The sequence below is a fragment of the Ranitomeya variabilis genome, chromosome 4 (assembly GCF_051348905.1).
Source record: "Ranitomeya variabilis isolate aRanVar5 chromosome 4, aRanVar5.hap1, whole genome shotgun sequence".
Classification (NCBI taxonomy): Eukaryota; Metazoa; Chordata; class Amphibia; order Anura; family Dendrobatidae; genus Ranitomeya; species Ranitomeya variabilis.
The window spans coordinates 719413342-719433265 of NC_135235.1; the positions used below are offsets into that span (position 1 = coordinate 719413342).

General features: G+C 46.4%; 1 protein-coding gene across 1 annotated transcript in view; it reads left to right on the plus strand.

Moving 5' to 3' along the window:
- The first annotated feature begins 1225 nt into the window (after window positions 1-1225).
- The window catches only part of LOC143766628 (uncharacterized), a 32598-nt gene continuing 13899 nt past the window's right edge, over window positions 1226-19924 (plus strand). The window contains exons 1-6 of the mRNA XM_077254433.1: window positions 1226-1299; window positions 1935-2083; window positions 2213-2392; window positions 2467-2590; window positions 2666-2763; window positions 10969-11059. Coding sequence (XP_077110548.1) covers window positions 2006-2083; window positions 2213-2392; window positions 2467-2590; window positions 2666-2763; window positions 10969-11059 — 571 coding nt within the window. The 5' untranslated portion in view covers window positions 1226-1299; window positions 1935-2005. The remainder of the gene's footprint in view (window positions 1300-1934; window positions 2084-2212; window positions 2393-2466; window positions 2591-2665; window positions 2764-10968; window positions 11060-19924) is intronic.

The following is a 19924-nucleotide window of genomic DNA, read 5'->3' on the forward strand; positions in this document are numbered from 1 at the left end:
TCAGTTCAATGCCTGGCAACGTAGTTATCAGAGCTAGTCTGCTGTGCTCTTGTCTACTGATCCTGGTTCCAGTTATATCAGCTAAGTCTGCCTTTTGCTTTTTGCTATTTGTTTTGGTTTTGTATTTTTGTCCAGCTTGTTCCTAATCTATATCCTGACCTTTGCTGGAAGCTCTAGGGGGCTGGTGTTCTCCCCCCGGACCGTTAGACGGTTCGGGGGTTCTTGAATTTCCAGTGTGGATTTTGATAGGGTTTTTGTTGACCATATAAGTTACCTTTCTTTATTCTGCTATCAGTAAGCGGGCCTCTCTGTGCTAAACCTGGTTCATTTCTGTGTTTGTCATTTCCTCTTACCTCACCGTCATTATTTGTGGGGGGCTTCTATCCAGCTTTGGGGTCCCCTTCTCTGGAGGCAAGAAAGGTCTTTGTTTTCCTCTACTAGGGGTAGCTAGATTCTCCGGCTGGCGCGTGTCATCTAGAATCAACGTAGGAATGATCCCCGGCTACTTCTAGTGTTGGCGTTAGGAGTAGATATATGGTCAACCCAGTTACCACTGCCCTATGAGCTGGATTTTTGTATTCTGCAGACTTCCACGTTCCTCTGAGACCCTCGCCATTGGGGTCATAACAGTGTATACAGTGTACACAGAGGGGTCTGCGACCGAAGCTGGGGGCATACAGGTGTATACAGTGTACACAGAGGGGTCTGTGACTGAAGCTGGGGGTATACGGGGTATATAGTGTACACAGGGGGTCTGCGACCGAAGCTGGGGATATACGGGTGTGTACATTGTACACAGGGGGGTCCATAAACCTCGTATACACACACGGCTCCGCTCCGTACACCTCGCACACACACGGCTCCGCACACCTCGTACACACATGGCTCCGCTCCGCACACCTCGTACACACACGGCTCTGCTCCGTACACCTCGTACACACACGGCTCCGCTCCGTACACCTCGTACACACACGGCTCCGCTCCGTACACCTCGTACACACACGGCTCTGCTCCGTACACCTCGTACACACACGGCTCCGCTCCGTACACCTCGTACACACACGGCTCTGCTACATCCACACTGTAAACCCCTCCTGACCCCACACATAAACTTCCCCTCATCCAGCACCATGACAACCAGCACAGCAGAGTCCTGCATACACTGAGGCCCCTGATCATGTGACCCCTGACTCCTCCTCTCCTGTGACCTCATCACAGGTCCTGTGCGCACAGAGCAGCCATATATGTGGACTGGAGTCCAGCTCTGCAGGTGGAGGGTCCACACCAGGACTGTAGCAGGTAAAGACCCCAATATCCACCGGTGTCCCTTCTAATGGGGGAAAGTACCAAAGAAACCATCCTATCCGGAGAAATAAACCCCGTACATGGAGACATTGGCCTCAGATATCTCCGGTCTTGTTCTTACCAACAATCTCCTATAAAAGCCTCAAACTTCTGTGTGTGACTCAGAGCTGAGATCTAACGTGATAGAAGATTCCAGTGCGGGGAAGACGGGAAACCTCCATATAGAGGCCGGTGGGGATGGAGTCAGTGACCGACTCTGGACAGATCTGTTCCTAGAGCCGCAGTAGGAGATGGAGATGTCGTCCTCATCATGGAGTCGTTATTTCTCCTGTCACGTGTAATGAATATCTCCTGCAGTATTACTAATGCCGATTCCAGGGTCGGGAAATGAGACGAGAATTAGCGTTATGGAAGATGAGTCTATGAGGAACGTATTCAGCTGCCGACTCCGAGGGAGAAACTGCTTGTTGTCTGTGGCCGAAATATATAGGTTTTATTAGTAGATGGAAAGAAGAAAACTAAACACTGTAAAATAATAAATCTCCTCATATGTTTCCCTTATTATCTCCAGTAATTGTATTATTACACAGGATTCTTATGATGTTACATCGGCTCATCTTCTCATTCAGGTCTCTAGAATATCGGATCCTCTCAGTGAAGATCTTCTGTATAAGAGAATTTCCTGATTTACCCCTCAAGGATGGATATGGACAGAGACAAGATGGCGGAGAGGATATTACACCTCACCCTGGAGATCCTCTTCCGGCTTACTGGAGAGGTGAGAGATTCTGATGACGTCACATTACATCATTCTTATCTATGGGAATAACAGATGGACAGAACTGGTGAGGTGAGGACTCTGGAAATGTCTGTAGTGAGATTTATTAATGTGTCTCTCCATAACCAGGATTACACAGTAGTGAAGAAGACCTCTAGTGAGCGCTGTCAGGACCCTGTGTCTGAGGGATGGGGAAGACCCCTGAGCCCAATCACGGGGCCTCCACCTCGCCCCCTGATATATGAGGACATCAATGACCAGAAGATCCTAGAACTCATCTACAAGATGATTGAGCTGCTGACGGGAGAGGTGACACTGCTGGGACATTATACAGTAATGCTATGAAGGGATCGGGGGGATGACGGTATCATTGTGTGTGTCAGGTTCCTATAAGGTGTCAGGATGTCGCTGTCTATTTCTCCATGGAGGAGTGGGAGTATTTAGAAGGACACAAAGATCTGTACAAGAACATCATGATGGAGGTTCCCCAGCCCCTCACATCACCAGGTAATAGAACTAAATATACATGGCTTATAATTATCTGTGAAGAATGAATTCAGTTCCTGTATGTGTTTCCTCCAGATCTATCCAGTAAGAGGACAACACCAGAGAGATGTCCCCGTCCTCTTCTTCCACAGGACTGTAAACAAGAAGATCCCAATGTTCCTCAGGATCATCAGGTAGATGGAGAGAAGGTGTCATGAGATCTCCCTTAGGCTGATTTCACACTTCCGTTTATTTCCGGTCCTGGAAAAACCAATACCGGAGATATCAGTGTCCGTGTGTGTAATACTTGCGGCACACGTGTGGCAAACACGTGCTGCCTCAGTACCACACAGACGGTCGCTGGGGAAGAAGTGCTACTGTAAGCGCTGTTCCCCCGTGGCGGGTGCTGAAGACGACTCTCATTGTTCTCCCCTGTTCTGCCAGCGATCAGCAGGATCAGAAGGGAATGATGAGTTATATTAAAGTCTGAACGATGACAGCAGGTGGGGGCTTTTGAGACTCTTACTCCCATCATCCGACACTTGCTGCCGCTAATAACAGTGACAGCAGGAGCGGATGATCGGGGTATTCCTCAGCCGCCACTTGCGATATAATGAAATGAATTAATGAAAAACCCGGTGTGGGTTCCCCCCTATTTTCTTGAACCAACCTGGCAAATATCACAGCTGGGGGCTGCAACCCTCAGCTGTCAGCTTCAGCAAGGCTGGTTATCAAGAATAGAGGGTGTGATGATCTGAGGTTGTGGGTTATAAAAATCACCTAGGCAGGTTATCGATGCAACTAATTTTTTTATTCCATACATCCATGGTTGTACAACAAATCCAGGTGGAAGGCCAACATACAATGCCCTCAGTCCACAAGTTCCCAATCTGAGATCGGTAGTTCCACTGGCTCCATACCAGGCGATGCCCACTGTCTCCCAACTTTTGGTTGGCCCACAGATTTTGTATCTCCAGCTGCTATAGTGTGCAGTCACAGCCTATGTTCCTCCAGACAATGGATATCCCGACCGTAGCTCATGGATACCCCTCCAGCCAACAATCTCCAAAGCTCCATAGATCATCCATCCATTCCAGCTTGGATCCTCTTCCATCGAAATCCTTCCAACAACTGCCTGATTCAACCCGATGTCTTTTTCTCCCGCCCCCTTAAACATTTTCCTTTAGCTCACAGAACAAGGCATATTCCATCAGCTGGGACTGTATGTGAGACCTCCCGTGGTGATGGTTCCCCTGAATCTAGTATCCCCAACCACACAATGGGCCTAGGTTTGGGAGTACAATGGGAGCGAGACCTTGATACAAATGAGATTGATAGAGTCTGGCCTTAAGGTACCGTCACACATAGCGACGCTGCAGCGATATAGACAACGATGCCGATCGCTGCAGCGTCGCTGTTTGGTCGCTGGAGAGCTGTCACACAGACCGCTCTCCAGCGACCAACGATGCTGAAGTCCCCTGGTAACCAGGGTAAACATCGGGTTGCTAAGCGCAGGGCCGCGCTTAGTAACCCGATGTTTACCCTGGTTACCAGTGTAAAATGTAAAAAAACAAACAGTACATACTCACCTGCACGTCCCCCGGCGTCCGCTTCCCTGCACTGTGTGAGCGCTCAGTCAGACTCAGTGGCTGCAGGAAGCGGACGGCGGGGAACGCGAAGGTGAGTATGTAGTGTTTGTTTTTTTACATTTTACACTGGTAACCAGGGTAAACATCGGGTTACTAAGCACGGCCCTGCGCTTAGTAACCCGATATTTACCCTGGTTACCAGTGTAAAACATCGCTGGTATCGTTGCTTTTGCTGTCAAACACAACGATACACGGCGATCGGACGACCAAATAAAGTTCTGAACTTTATTCAACGACCAGCGACATCACAGCAGGATCCCGATCGCTGCTGCCTGTCAAACTAAACGATATCGCTAGCCAGGACGCTGCAACGTCATGGATCGCTAGCGATATCGTTTAGTGTGACGGTACCTTTAAGCTGGAGTCACACATAACGATATCGTTAACGATATTGTTGCAACGTCACGCTTTTGGTGATGTAGCAACAATCCCGCTAACGATCTCGTTATGTGTGACAGCGACCAACAATCAGGCCCCTGCTGGGAGATCGTTGGTCGTTGGGGAATGATCAGGACCATTTTTTGGTCGCTGATCACCCGCTGTCATCGCTGAATCAGCGTGTGTGACGCCGATCCAGCGATGTGTTCACTTGTAAACAGGGTAAACATCGGGTTACTAAGCGCAGGGCCGCGCTTAGTAACCCGATATTTACCCTGGTTACCATTGTAAAAGTTAAAAAAAAAAACAGTACATACTCATATTCTGATGTCTGTCACGTTCCCCGGCGTCCACAGGGTTAAAACTGCTTTTAGCAGAAGTGCTGCTAATGCACGCGCTCCGGCCGAGAGCTTCCCTGCACTGACTGTGTCAGCGCCGGCCGTAAAGCAGAGCACAAGCGGTGACGTCACCGATGTTACTGCCGGCGCTGACACATTCAGTGCAGGAAGCTCTCGGCAGCAGCGCGTGCATTAGCAGCACTTCTGCCGAAAGCAGTTTTAACCCTGTGGACGGCGCCGGGGGACGTGACAGACATCAGAATGTGAGTATGTAGTGTTTTTTTGTTTTTTTTTTTACTTTTACAATGGTAACCAGGGGAAATATCGGGTGACTAAGCGCGGCCCTGCACTTAGTAACCCGATGTTTACCCTGGTTACCCGGGTGCTGCAGGGGGACTTCGGCATCGTTGAAGACAGTTTCAACGATGCCGAAGTCGTTCCCCTGATCGTTGGTCGCTGGAGAGAGCTGTCTGTGTGACAGCTCCCCAGCGACCACACAACGATTTACCAACGATCACGGCCAGGTCATATCGCTGGTCGTGATCGTTGGTAAGTCGTTTAGTGTGACTCAGCCTTTAGGTTCACATAAACTCTAGCCTGCTCGTCTTCCTCTGCTGACTGCCACTGAGTAGAAATATTGATTCCTGAGCATGACCTGCTGAGCAAGAAAATCACTAATAAAATAAAGCAAGCAAATCACTAATAAAACACATCAAGCAAATTAACTATTAAAGTACAATGATATTAATGTAACCGGTGCTCTGTGCTGGAAAAAGTCTTTATGTCTTAGGCTGCCGTCACACTATCAGGATTTGGTCAGTATTTTACATCAGTATTTGTAAGCCAAAACCAGGAGTGGAACAATTAGAGGAAAAGTATAATAGAAACATATGCACCACTTCTGCATTTATCACCCACTCCTGGTTTTGGCTTCCAAATACTGATATAAAATACTGACCAAATACTGCTAGTGTGACGGCAGCCTTAGAGCGGTGGACTCTGCTCTACGTTAATTTGTCCGATAGTCTTCAGTAAGCGGCCATATCCTCACACTGGGGTCCCCCCGCATTTTTGGCAACCTACCTCACTAAAGCTCACAGCTGGGGGCTGGTATTCTCATACTGGTAAGGGGTCATTGCTTTTCACCCCCCTCCAGCCTAAAAACAGCAGCCCACAGCTGCCCAGAAAAGGCGCATCTATTAGATGCGCCAAATATGGTGCTTTGCCTGGGTCTTCCCACTTGCCCTGTAGCAGTGGCAATTGGGGTTAATATTTGTGGGGTTAATGTCACCTTTATATTGTCAGGTGACATGAAGCCCATGGCTTACTAATGGAGAAGTGTCTATAAGACACCCAGGGCCGCTATCAGGGCATTACTGCCCTGACTGGCGTATGGGGCCCAGTGGGCAGAGGGAGCCCCATCTCATCTGCCCATCGGGCCCGGCCCCGAGACGCAGGTTCTATTGCTTTGCGTGCCCGTCTGGGCCCGCAAGGCAAAAGTTAAAGCCGCCAGCCAATCTGAGGCTGGCAGCTGACGTCAGCGCGCACGTCGCCTGCGTATGACGTCATTGTCATTTGCCGGTGAGTCCGCGCTGAAATGTCTGGGATGGAGATCTGAGCTGGAGCCTGGCCAGGTAAGAAGAAAGCTGTTTTTTTGGGGTTTTTTTTACTGAATGCGGCAAGCCCGGGGCAGATTGGAGACACAGAGGGCAGGAATAAAGAAAACACGGGGCAGAATGAAAACAACACAGGGGGCAGAATGAAAACACTGGGTAGAATGAAGAAAACACAGGGCAGAATGAAAACAACGGGGCAGAATGAAAATGGGGCAGGAATGGAAACAACACGGGGCAGAATGAAAACACGGGGCAGGAATGGAAGCAACATGGGGCAGGAATGGAAACAACACGGGGGCAGAATGAAAACAGGGAGAAGGAATGGAAACAACACGGGAAGAATGTGGGACACGGGGCAGGATGTGAGACACGGGGCAGCATATGACACGGGGGTAGAATGTGAGACACGGGGAAGAATGTGAGACACGGGGAAGAATGTGAGACACGGGGCAGAATGTGAGACACGGCAGAATGTGAGACACGGGGAAGAATGTGACACGGGAGCAGGATGGGAGACAGCAGAATGTGAGACACGGGGGCAGGATGGAGACAGATGGGGCAGGATCATGGTGCAGGATGGATACGATGGAGACAGATGGGGCAGGATCATGGCGACAGATGGGGAAGGATCATGGGGACAGATGGAGCAGGATCATGGCGACAGATGGGGCAGAATCATGGGGACAGATGGAGCAGGATCATGGGGACAGATGGAGCAGGATCATGGGAACAGATGGTGCAGGATCATGGGGCAGGATGAATACTCATGAGGGCAGAATGGGAAAACATATGGCTGGAGCCAGGAATGAGATACATGGGGCCAGGCTGGGGGATATTATTACCTTAGGGGCTAATAAAGGGATATTATTACTGCAGAGATGTATTTATTTTATTTTTTGAGTATACTGTTTTAAATGGGGGGGGGGGGCGGCGGTCCTGTTACTGTGCAGAGCAACACTATGATAAGTAAAATTAAGTAATGTGTTCTGCCATCAGAGCTGTAGATAACTGTTATTTCCTGCAGAGACGACTCCTGGCTGGCAGAAGTGACGGTGGTCTGTGCTGGATTAAGATGAAAAGGGAAGCTGAAGAAATACACCTAGAGACGTCACTGGTGAGTCAGTGTGTTACCTGTACACTGAGACTATACACTGTATACTATATACAGTGGTCCTGTGTACAATGTCACCAGTGCTCACTGTATTACTTTTACACTGACACTATATACAGAGCTCCTGTGTATAATGTCACCGGTGATCACTGTATTACCTGTACACAGACACTGCATACTTAGTACAGATCTCCTGTGTATAAAGGTCCTTTTGGTGATAGTATTGCGTTTTTTTTATTAATGATCAGTATTTTAGTATTGTCACCATGTGGTGCTAATATGTTGTCCTGCCATGGTGTAGCAGTATTTGTTCCCTGTATGTGGTATTATTCGTCACCATGTGGTGGTAATATGTGGTCTGGTCATGGTGTGGCGGTATTTGTTCCTTGTATGTGGTATAGGTCACTGTGGTGGTAATATGTGGTCTGGACATGGTGTGGCAGTATTAGTTCCTTGTATGTGGTGTTACAGGTCACTGTGGTGGTAATATGTGATCTGGTCATGGTGCAGTGGTATGTGTCCCTTGTATATGATATTATTGGTCATATTAAAAATTGAAAAATAAATAAAAATATACCTAAATTGTATTGCATATTTTAACAAATTTTTAATAGGTTAGCGTAGAGTAGAGCTCTGCCTTGTGGTGGCAGATTAGAAAAATATTTTGGATAAAACAAAAGCTGCTGGCTATATGTGTGATCTGGTGATGGGAACTGTTAATGTGTGGTGAGAAGTGGAGTTTTTTCAAGAGAGAGCGGTGGGACTTTGGACAGTTTGAGGGGTGGAGGCGGGGCTGGGGTGGAGCCTGGGCGGAGTCTCAAAGGGCCCCGAAAATTTTGCCAGTATGGGGCCCCGAAATTCCTAGTGGCAGCCCTGAAGACACCTATCCATTACTAATCCTATAGCTATACAGTATGTAAATAAAGACACAGCCAGAATAAAATCCTTTAATTGAAAAAATGACAGACTCCTTTATTAATCTCAATTAAACCATAGTTACTGCATCATCTAATTCCACCGAAGCCCTCAATCTATAATAAAAGTAAAATAAAAAACAACAATCTACCATACCTGTCCTGTCTGTTGTTCTGTCCCATGCTGTAATCCATGTCTGGGGGCTAAATAGTTTACAAGCTGGACAGTGCCAAGATGCGACCGTCCAGGCTGAAAACCACTGGTGAATGAGCTGCTGCGAGCGCAGCCTCAGTGACTAGCAGTGATGTCATCACTGGCATTTTCCCACGTCCTGAGGTCACCGCAGTTCAGCCCGGCCTCGATGATGTCACCGATGGTAAATGATGCTGCGCTCTCATCAGCTCATTTACCAGTGGTTGTCAGCCTGGACGGTCGCATCTTGGCACCATCCAGGTTGAAAACTAATTATCCCCCAGACATGGATTACGGCGTGGAACAGAATGACAGACAGGTATGGTATATTATTGTTTTGTTATTTTATTTTTATTACAGGAGATCGAGGGCTTTGGTGGAATTAGTCAAGGTCATAAGTATGGTTTAATTGAGAAAATTAAAGGAGTAATTTTTTCAATTAAAGGACTTTATTCTGGCTGTGTCTTTATTTACCATATAACTATATTATTAGTAATGGAGAGATGTCTTAGACACTTCTCCATTACTAAACTGTGGGCTTGATGTCACCTGACAATACAAAGATGAAATCAACCCCACAAATATTAACCCCTCTTGCCACCGCTACAGGGCAAGTGGGAAGAGTCGGTCAAAGCGCAAAAATTGGCACATCTAATAGATGCACCTTTTCTAGGCAGCTGCAGGCTGCTGTTTTTAGGCTGGGGGTCAATATCCATGACCCCATACCAGCCTGAGAATACTAGTCCCCAGCTGTGAGCTTTAGCAAAGCTGGTTGTCAAAAATGGGGGGGACTCCACGCCATTTTTTAAAATGATTTGTTTAAATAAATATAAAAATATTGTGGGTACCCCTCTATTCTTGATAACCAACCTTGCTGAATCTGACAGCTGGGGTTGCAGCCCCCAGCTGTGAGTTTTGCGTGGTTGGGTCAAGAAAATAGGGGGAACCCACACCGGGTTTTTCATTCATTTATTTCGATATATTGCAGGTGGCGGGTGAGGAATACCCCGATCATCCGCTCCTGCTGTCACTGTTATTAGCGGCAGTAGGTGTCAGATGATGGGAGTAATAGTCCCCAAAGCCCCCACCTGCTGTCATCGTTCGGACTTTAATATCTTTTGGACTTTAATATAACTTTCATCATTCTCCTCTGCTCACGCCGACCTCCAGCAGAGCAGGGGAGAATGATGAGAGCCATCTTCAGCACCTGCCGAGGGTAAACAGCGCTTACTGTAGCGCTTCTTCTCCGGTGCTGATGCGTGTCTCATGGAGGACATCAATGTGTGTTCTCCATTTGCACGTGTGCAGTATGTTTTGCCCTCCATGCTGACAGTGAAAAAACGGACTTGTCTACGTGTGGTTCACACAGACACACGGTCCATGGAAACACGGTGACATGTGCACAGACCCATTCATTCCGGTACGTGTGAAAACTGTTACCACACATACCGGAGACACGGACGTGTGAAAGAGGCTTTATGATGTTGTGGCAGTTCACTCACATGGCGGCACACAAAGGTAGGAAAAATGGGAACACCGTCTCTTTAATGTAAGGCAGCATAAACCAACTTGTGGGGAAAACAAACAGCCTTTTTGGCTAAAACAGGAACAAAACAACAAAAGAAAACAAAATGCTGCAGCACAGTGTGTATGTTGTGGGTGGCACCCCGCTGTGGAGCAGGACAGGTTCAGTCTGTACTCGATGAGCCACAAAGCCTCTGGAGTCCTCTCTCCAGGCTAGCTGAGCCCAGACTGCCTGTAGAGCTCGGTTATTTCATCCCAAGCCTGTAACTTCCCCATCATGTGATTGATCACATGATCATGTCCTCATGCAGGTCCTGGCAGGTCTGCCAGGGGAGATAAAGTGGACCTTCTCCCACCCACTCTGTGAAGGTCCACATAAAACCAGCCCTGTTTATGCAACTTAACCCTCACAACACATAGTGTGCTGGAGAAAAATGCTCTGGTTTCACATCACTGACGCCGTTAAGCGCAGTGACACATATCTCCCCTCTATCACCTTACCAGTGACTGTCACAATGTGTAGATGGCTGTGAAGGTCTTGTGTTCAGTGTTACTTTATCCACCAGTATTATATGTTTTATGCTTGTGTAATGATAACGGTGGAGATGGCAGGATTAGAGCTGATCATAGATGTGACTTCTCCATCTGTCTGTGACTTTTACAATATTTGTTTCAGTGTGAGGATCTGACCCGTATTAATACTACAGAGACATGTGTGAGGGGTGATGAGTGGTGTAAAGAGGAGATTCCTACATATGACTACCCAGGTGAGTAGTGACCACTAAATGCAGAGAAGTCACAGATTCTTCTCAGTCTCCGGCTGTGGCTGCTTTATCGGTGGTGTAGTCCGGCCGTATCACAATCGTGTGATCACCATTTTGCCTCTAGACCACAACATTCTCCTCCACCCAAAACTGTCCAAGTGACTTTGGGCATTTTAAGCCCTTTTCTATAGAACGTATAGCCTGGAGGATCCAACTACCCCCTGAGATTAGAAGACTCTGACCGTTACCTGCGTGCGTAAATGTGCTGACAAGTTAGAAAAATATTATGATGAGCCTTTTAGAGAAAACGGAGGGTAATGATTAGAGATGAGCGGTGTTCGAGTCGAACTGTTCGCCAATTTCAAATTCGAGCTGTTTTGGGCGGTGTTCAAGTCGTTCGACGAACCCAAACAATTTGCTTAAAATTCGGCTGTTCGAGTTTCTGTTCGATAACTATTTGTTCACCAAAAGCCTAGATGGATTTGCACATTAAAACTGTTTATCATTGTTAATAGACTGCTTCAGTGTATAGTGGGCGGGGGGGGCGAGGATAGATCTGTGCTGAAATAGCGCCAATCTCCCTTTTTTTTTTTTCTTTCCCGCATTTACAGAGGGGCAGTGCAGTCTCTCAGCCTATCAGCAGTGCACACACACAGCAATGTGCATGTGATGCACACAAGCAAGGGCATGTGTCATTGGCTGTGTATGTCACATATCCTTGCCCTATAAGAACCAGCCATTTGCCCCGTCGCCACCATTTCCTCACTGCTGCAGCTTAGTGTTAGACGGCACTGCTGCTGCTGTGGGCGCTATACAGTATAAGAGTGTTTTTTTTTGGAGCGAATTGTCAGAGAGATAGGTTTAGGGAGTCGGGAGGAGTCGGGACTAGTTGTAATATCAGCCCTTTTCAGGGTAGGTTACAGCAGTTCATAGCACTGTTTGCCAGGCAGGTCTGAACCAGTGCTGTGCAAGTGTTTGTCACAGCATTTGGTGTAATCTAGCTCAGCAAATCCTTTTGGGCTAGTAGCATTGTCTGATAGTCATCTGAGTAGCCCGCCTGTGAAGCTAGCTACACCACCTGTGTATCTCTATTTTCACTGCATCTAATCCAGTTAATAGTTTAGGGCCTAGGAGCAGTGTCTGCACGTCAGCAGAGTAGCCCTCCTGTGAAACTAACTATACTGCCTGTGTATCTCTATTTTTACTGCATCTAATCCAGTTAATAGTTTTGGGCCTAGGAGCAGTGTCTGCACGTCAGCAGAGTAGCCCTCCTGTGCAACTAACTATACTGCCTGTGTATCTCTATTTTTACTGCATCTCATCCAGTTAATAGTTTGGGGCCTAGGAGCAGTGTCTACACTGTCCGACGAGCCCTGGTGCAATGCGTTATGATGTATAGCCTGGGCCAATGAGCTCAAGAGGTGGGGCAAATCATGCTGCAGGAGTGGTCTCAGATCAGGGACCTATGCACCCTTCTGCACAGTTTTGAAATAGCAACGAAGATGTTTAGTGCTGACGATGCCATTATCCGCATGACCATTCCGGTGATTTACATGCTGGAGCACACCTTACACAGTGTTCGGAGTAAGGTGGTGGAACAAGAGGAGGAGGAGGAACAGGAGGAGTCGTATGCGGAAGGGATAATATCTCCAAGGTCAAGAAGGTTGGCTGCCCCAAGGCGGCTGGCATTGGAGGCTGGGGGTGAAGAATTACCGAGGGCGCATGGTAGCTGCCAAACTGTTGAGGAAGGTGCAGGAGGCGAGGAAGAAGTGGAGGACGAACTGGCGCTGGGCATGGAAGACTCATCAGATGAGGGAGACCTTGATCAAATTTCTGTTGTGCATGGTTGGGGGGAGAGGGCAGACGAAGGAAGCATGATTCTCACCTCGCCACCACCAAGACAAGAAGGACTTGGTCCTCCTGGATGCGCAAGACACATGAGTGCCTTCTTGCTGCACTACCTGCAACATGACCCTCGGATTGTCAGAATCCGAAGTAATGCTGACTACTGGGTTGCCACACTCTTAGATCCCCGGTACAAAAGCTAATTTGGCAAAATAATTCCTGCCATAGAAAGGGATTCACGCATGCAGGAGTATCAGCAGAGACTGTTACAGAATCTAACATCTGCTTTTCTACAAAACACCAGTGGTGCACGTAGTCAATCTCTGAGTTCTAACTTGCCAACCGTGGGACTATCGAGTCATCACTCTAACCGTAACAGTAACATCGTATCTGGTGGTAACAGCAATTTTTTCCAATCGTTTCAAGATTTTTTTAGACCATCCTTTGCAAGGCCACAGGAGACAAGAAGTCTGACGCATAGCCAACGCCTAGAGAGGATGGTACAAGAGTATCTCCAAGATAACATCGATGCCATGACTGTAGAACTTGACCCTTGCTCATTTTGGGCTTCCAATCTTGAAAAAAGGCCTGAGCTCGCCACTCACGCCTTGGAGATCTTGTCGTTCCCCGCAGCCAGCGTTCTCTCTGAACGTGTGTTCAGCTCTGCTGGTGGTGTGCTGAGAGATAAGCGCACGCGGCTGTTCAGTGACAATGTAGACAGACTAACGTTCATCAAGATGAACAAATCCTGGATCCGCAAGGACTTTTCCACCCCTGTGTCATCTTAGGGAGACTAAAAGCTTGATGATTTTTGAAAATCACCTCACCAACCGTTTTAAAAAACTCTGGCGAAATTGATGCCACTTAAGTGGTGTCTGTGGCCGAATTTTTTGAAAAAATGGAGGCTCTTTTATTTAGTCCCCTTGCTGAGTTTTACATGACGTTGTCATCGTCCATTCCAGGTGGGTGGGGTCGTCTGCAGAGTTGTTTACTCATACTATGGCCTGGGATTCAGAGGTCTGCTCCAAAGCTTCAGTGTCTGCTAGTCAGCAGAGTAACCCAGCCACACACCGCCTGTTTACCTAAGTACTATTTTGTAATGGCATCTGGCCCAGGAAATCCTTTTGGGCCTAGTAGCAATTTCTGCTACTCAGCAGAGTACCCCACCCATGAAGCAAGCTACACCGCCTTCTTTCTTTCTCAATCTAACCCCTCGGCTCTGGGGTGTCCAGCTCTCTCCTTCTGACAGGTGGACTACCGCGTGTTTTCACACTGTGGCGAATCTTTTGGGCCCAGGCATAAGAAGTCATCGAGGTAATGGATAATTAGCCTTGCAAACGTCCATGACGACACATTCGAGGAAGCAACTAAACGGCTGAAATAGTGAGCTGGATATGGAGCACCCCATGGGCAAACAGCGATCTATGTAGTATGCTACTTCACAGAAGCAGCCCAATGGGAGGACACTCTTCGAAGGCAAAGGTAGTAACCGGAACGCCCCCTGAATGTCTGTTTTGGCTATTAGGGTGCCCCTTACCAACTTCTTGACCCGCCTGATTGCCTCGTCAAAGGAGGTACAGTACATAGTACTGTACTTGGTTCTGCGTCGATGTTGTCGTTTACTGACCTGCCCCTTGGATATGACAAATGGTGGATTAGTCTGAATGTATTGGGTTCATTTTTTGGCACAACTCCCAACGGGGGTACCACTACGTCTACTAAGGAAAGTGTTCTGAATGGACCCGCCGTCATTCTACCTAAAGATTTTTATTTTTTTTGTCAAGACGTCTGGGTGTTGGTAGAGTGAGTTTAAATTTTTACTCCAGCCTTTCTTGATTTTAGAAGTTTATGACATGCCTATATCTGTGTCTCCTCCTCCTTTTTCTCCTCCACCTCTTTTCTTTTCGCATGACTATATGTAGTTGTGACTTTTCCATGTGTTTGTTGTGTTCTCTGAGCAGTTTGTCAGCTTTTGAACACCTTTTAAGGTGTTTTCCATGTGTTTGTATGTGTTTGTGTTTGCCTGCCATTGGTTTCAATGGGGTTCGACGGTGTTAGTCGAACGTTCGACGAACAGTTCATCGAACACGTCCCTGTTCGACGAACCGAACCCGAACACTAGGGAGGTGGCTCATCTCTAGTAATGATGCTGTTGGCTTCCAAAATCCCTGATATGGCCGGAAGGAAAAAATCAGGGCTTTGAAAAGCTCTGCCAAGTGCTGAGCCATAAAGTTAGGTATCAAAACAAATGAACGTTAAAAAAAAAGCAACAAACTTTTCATTTTAATATTCTACCCATTTCCGATGTGAACCAGCTCCTTCCTCAGGCATATACAAATGATACATTGTGGATGTTTTATATCCTCCAGAACGGCGTCACTGATCCAATTGCTTAATTCGTTAATTAAACCGCGCCTATGGTGCAGTTTTTTTGTGTTAAAACCTTACTTTGTAAACAATACAATACAAATAGATGTAAAATGCATATTGGATGCACAATAAAATCCATATAAAGAAAAATATATGTACATGGAAAATCCTCCGGTTTAAGTGTGGATAGTTTAAAAATCCAATAGGATTCCCTATTCACAAGTCTTTGGGACCGATTAGACACACGTTCCGATATTTGTTCTAATATATTGAGTCTTAATCTGGTGGGATCTCGTTCATATTCTAAAATGAAATGCCTAAACAGACAGATTACACCTTTCCTAATATTATGTCTATGGCTGGTCATCCTATTATGGATCGCTTGGGTCATTTTTAGATCCCTGATACTGGTTGAATCCACCTTCTCCCCTTCTGTGCTGCTGAATGTGCTCATATGGTCCCTACAAGACGAGGTCCAGTCTTTCTGAGCAAACTTCGCTTTTATGATTGACAACATTAAATGTGCAGTGAGGCCAAGTGTGAATTTCTGTACAATAACAGCCATTTGGTAAATTCAAAGTTCATTTTTTTTTTTCTCATTAATGTACACTCTGCACCCCATATTAACTGAAAAAAACAGGAATGTAGTAATTTTTGCAAATTTATTAAAAAAGAAAAACTGAAATATCACATGGTCATTAAGTATTCAGACCCTTTGCTCAGTATTAAGTAGAAGCACCTTTAGAGCTAGTACAGCCATGAGTCTTCTTGGGAATGATGCAACAAGTTTTTCACATCTGGATTTGGGGATCCTCTGCCATTCTTCCTTGCAGATCCTCTCCAGTTCCGACAGGTTGGATGGTTAACGTTGGTGGACAGCCATTTTCAGGTCTCTCCAGAGATGCTCAATTGGGTTTAGGTCAGGGCTCTGGCTGGGCCAGTCAAGAATGGTCACAGAGTTGTTCTGAAGCCACTCCTTTGTGTGCTTAGTGTCATTGTCTTGTTGGAAGGTGAACCTTCGGCCAAGTCTGAGGTCCAGAGCACTCTGAAAGTGGTTTTCATACAGGATATCTCTGTACTTGGTGTCACGATATTGTATGAAATATCATATAAGTTTAGTTTCTCTTGTTTACCCAGGATGTGGGCTAAAAAACCCCCTTCCCTTTCACTCAGGCAAGACCTTGCCTTGCCAATGTATGTGGGGGAGTTTTATTGAAGAGAGGAATTTTTACGACCGGCATAGCTGCATAGACAGTTGTACCAGCTTAAAACTGGTAGAGAAGCTTCCAGAATCCATGAAAGTCCTTTGTTCTGTTTTTGTAAGATATTAGGCAAACGATGTAAGATAGGAGAATAATAACTACATATTCTTAACGTCCCTCGGTGGATCTGTCAACCGCTGTAAACATGAGCTTCTAACTCCATCAGGTAAAAAGTTTGGATTTCTCTGTAATTATGCATCACAAATAAGACATATGTGATCTCATTAGAATGCCAACGTTAATACGAGATGAATGCTGGGTGTGTTATGATTATGACATGTTCTGTAGCGGAGATACAGCCATTAGAGTAACTTGTGTTAGAGTTACCAAGACTGAAGAAAGAGGAGGGTGATCTTAACTCAGCCCTTTCTGTGATGTCACAGGCTGCAGGTTATAAGTTTCTGGCAGGCTTCCAGCAGGCAGTTTTTACCTGAAGAGCCCTGACTGCAAGTCCTAATGCACTGGGACATATGGGAACTCCAATAGCCTGGTTGCCTGCAATGCTCTGAACACATGTAAGTGTTATTTCTCAGTTATTCCCTGTTTCTTTATAATTACCTTGTACATATTTGCAATTGTCTCATATTGTAACATCTTTATATAACTTTTTATAAACACTGCCTGAAAATCATTTATGGAGTATAATATTTAATACTAATTCATTCTTCCTGTTCTAAAACGTACCCTGTCTCCTGAAGGGAATTACGCTACTGTTTTGGGTTAGCTTCGGACCCGTTTAATCGAAGCTGGTGGCAGCTTACCATGCAGGTCTTTGGGTGGCATTGTAGCGACTGCGGCGTTGATAAGTATTGTTCCTGCCTGAGCGGGAGTAGTTTATTGCATCGCTGCAGCGTGCCCAATAGCCAGTACATAGCAGGCAGCCTTTCTGGCGACTAATTACCCTAGGTGCAGTACCTAATCTGACCTGAGAGAAAAGGGGGGCGCCAGAGAGCTGCAAGTTTTAAGTGGAATTGTAAGCGGGATACACATAGATCCCTGCAGTTCGTGGTATATGGAAGAGCAGTGGGATACCTAAAATAAGCCCCTGCTGTAAACTAAGAGGTCAATAGCCTTGTGTGTGTTTTTTCATCACATTGTAGCAGTAGAGGGATAACTAAGATAAGCCCCCTGCACATGTGATAGCCGTCTGTTGGCCTAAAGTCAGCCCAATCCGTGACGTAGGGGTGACGGTCACGGTGTGAATCCGTGACATATTGGTGGCAGCGGTCAGGAATCCCTGTGGATTTCATGACACTTGGCCTCATTCATGTTTCCTTCAATGACAACCAGTCTTCCTGTGCATGCAGCTGAAAAACACCCCCATAACATGATGCGGCCACCATCATGTTTCACTGTTGGGATTGTATTGGGCAGGTGATGAGCAGTGCCTGGTTTTCTCCACACATACCGCTTAGAATTTTCACTAAAAAGGTCCATCTTTGTCTCATCAGACCAGAGAATCTTATTTCTCATAGTCTGAGAGTCCTTCATGTGTTTTTTTTTAGCAAACTCTATGCGGGCTTTCATATGTCTTGCACTGAGGAGAGGCTTCCGGGCCACTGTGCCATAAAGGCCTGACTGGTGGAGGGTTGCAGTGATAGTTGACTTTCTCCCATCCGCCTACTGCATCTGTGGAGCTCAGCCACACTGATCTTGGGGTTCTTCTTTATCTCTCTCACCAAGGCTCTTCTCCCACGATTGCACAATTTGGCGGACGGCCAGGTCTAGGAAGACTTGTGATGGTCCCAAACTTCTTCCATTTAAAGATTATGGAAGCCACTGTGCTATTAGGAACCTTGAGTACTGCAGAAATTCTTTTGTAACCTTGGCCAGATCTGTGCCTTGCCACAATTCTGTCTCTGCGCTCCTTGGCCAGTTCCTTTGACCTCATGATTCTTATTTGGTCTGACATGCACTGTGAGCTATGAGGTCTTATATAGACAGGTGTGTGCCTTTCCAAATCAATTCCTATCAGTTTAACCCCTTACTGACATCGGGCATAATAGTATGCCGATGTCAGATTTCCTCCCTTTGATGTGGGCTCCGGTGGTGAGCCCACATCTTTCATCATGTTTTGAACAGCTGACATGTGCCCGCAATAGCCACGGGTGGAATCGAGATCCAGCCACGGCTATTAACCAGTTAAATGCCGCTATATATCCACCTATAGAAAAGGCACCACACATCAATAATGTAAAAAAACACTTTATTAGTATCAAACAAGACCACAAATGGTCATAAAAAGCCTAATTAGGCAACAGGTGAGAGATAACAAACACAGAAAAAAGGGGTAGACAACTGGCAATAAAAACAAGCATATATGTATATAAATAAACACTGGAATATCCAGATAACTCTCATTACAAAACAGAGGGGGGGACATGATAACTTTAATAGTTAAATACAGCAGGGTAGTTTAATAGATAACAAGTACAACATATCATAAATAGGAATGAGCATGTAATCTAAGTATAAAAGGCTAAAGTGCCATATGTTATTGCATGCACGGTATCCAAGGAGCACCACTTAGTGTAAGAACGCTATTTTGTACAACAACCCATATTTACCAAGTAATAAAGAGGAGGCCAGGAGTCCACCACAGTGGTGGACTCCTTTTTGGAAGTGCATTTGAACAGCAAGGTGGATTGCTGTTGAGGGGAGATAGGAAAAAAAAAAATCTATAAATCTTCAGCTTAGCGAGTGTGACCTGAGCGTAAGTGTGAACGGCAGTAAGTGTGACTTGTGATTCAGTGACTTTGGAATCAGGGAGTTTCCAAGGGAGGAATTGCTGTCTGTTTTTTTTTTTAAATTAATACTTTGTATTTATTTTTAAATAACGTTTCTGTGTTGTGCAATCCCCATTAGGAAATGTGCTCCACTATTGTTAATGCCATCCAGTGCACATCTTGCCACATGTATGCAATCCTTGATCAGCCGGTCGAGGGTGCATACTGCTGTGCGAGATGTGAGCAAGTTGTGCGTTTGGAAGCCCAGATTCTGGATCTAAATGTGCAGCTGGCAACACTGAGATCCATAGACAATATGGAGAGGAGTCTTCTGCTCACTGAGCAGACGCTCAATGGGATAGATGAGGGGGGAGGATGGTAGGATGGAGCTGCAGGACAGTGAGGCAGTTAGCTGGGTGACAGATAGAAGGCGGGGTAGAGGGAAGAGTGCCAGGGAGGCTAGTCCTGATCTGATCTGCAAGCTGAAAGCAAGGACCTCCAACGTGGTATTTTCCGAAATACTGCCTGTACCACGTGCCACGCCAGAGAGACAACGGGAGATTAGGGAGTATAATAAGTGGCTCAAGAATTGGTGTAGGAAGGAGGGGTTTGGGTTCCTGCAGAACTGGGCTGACTTCTCAGTTGGCTACAGGCTCTACGCTAGG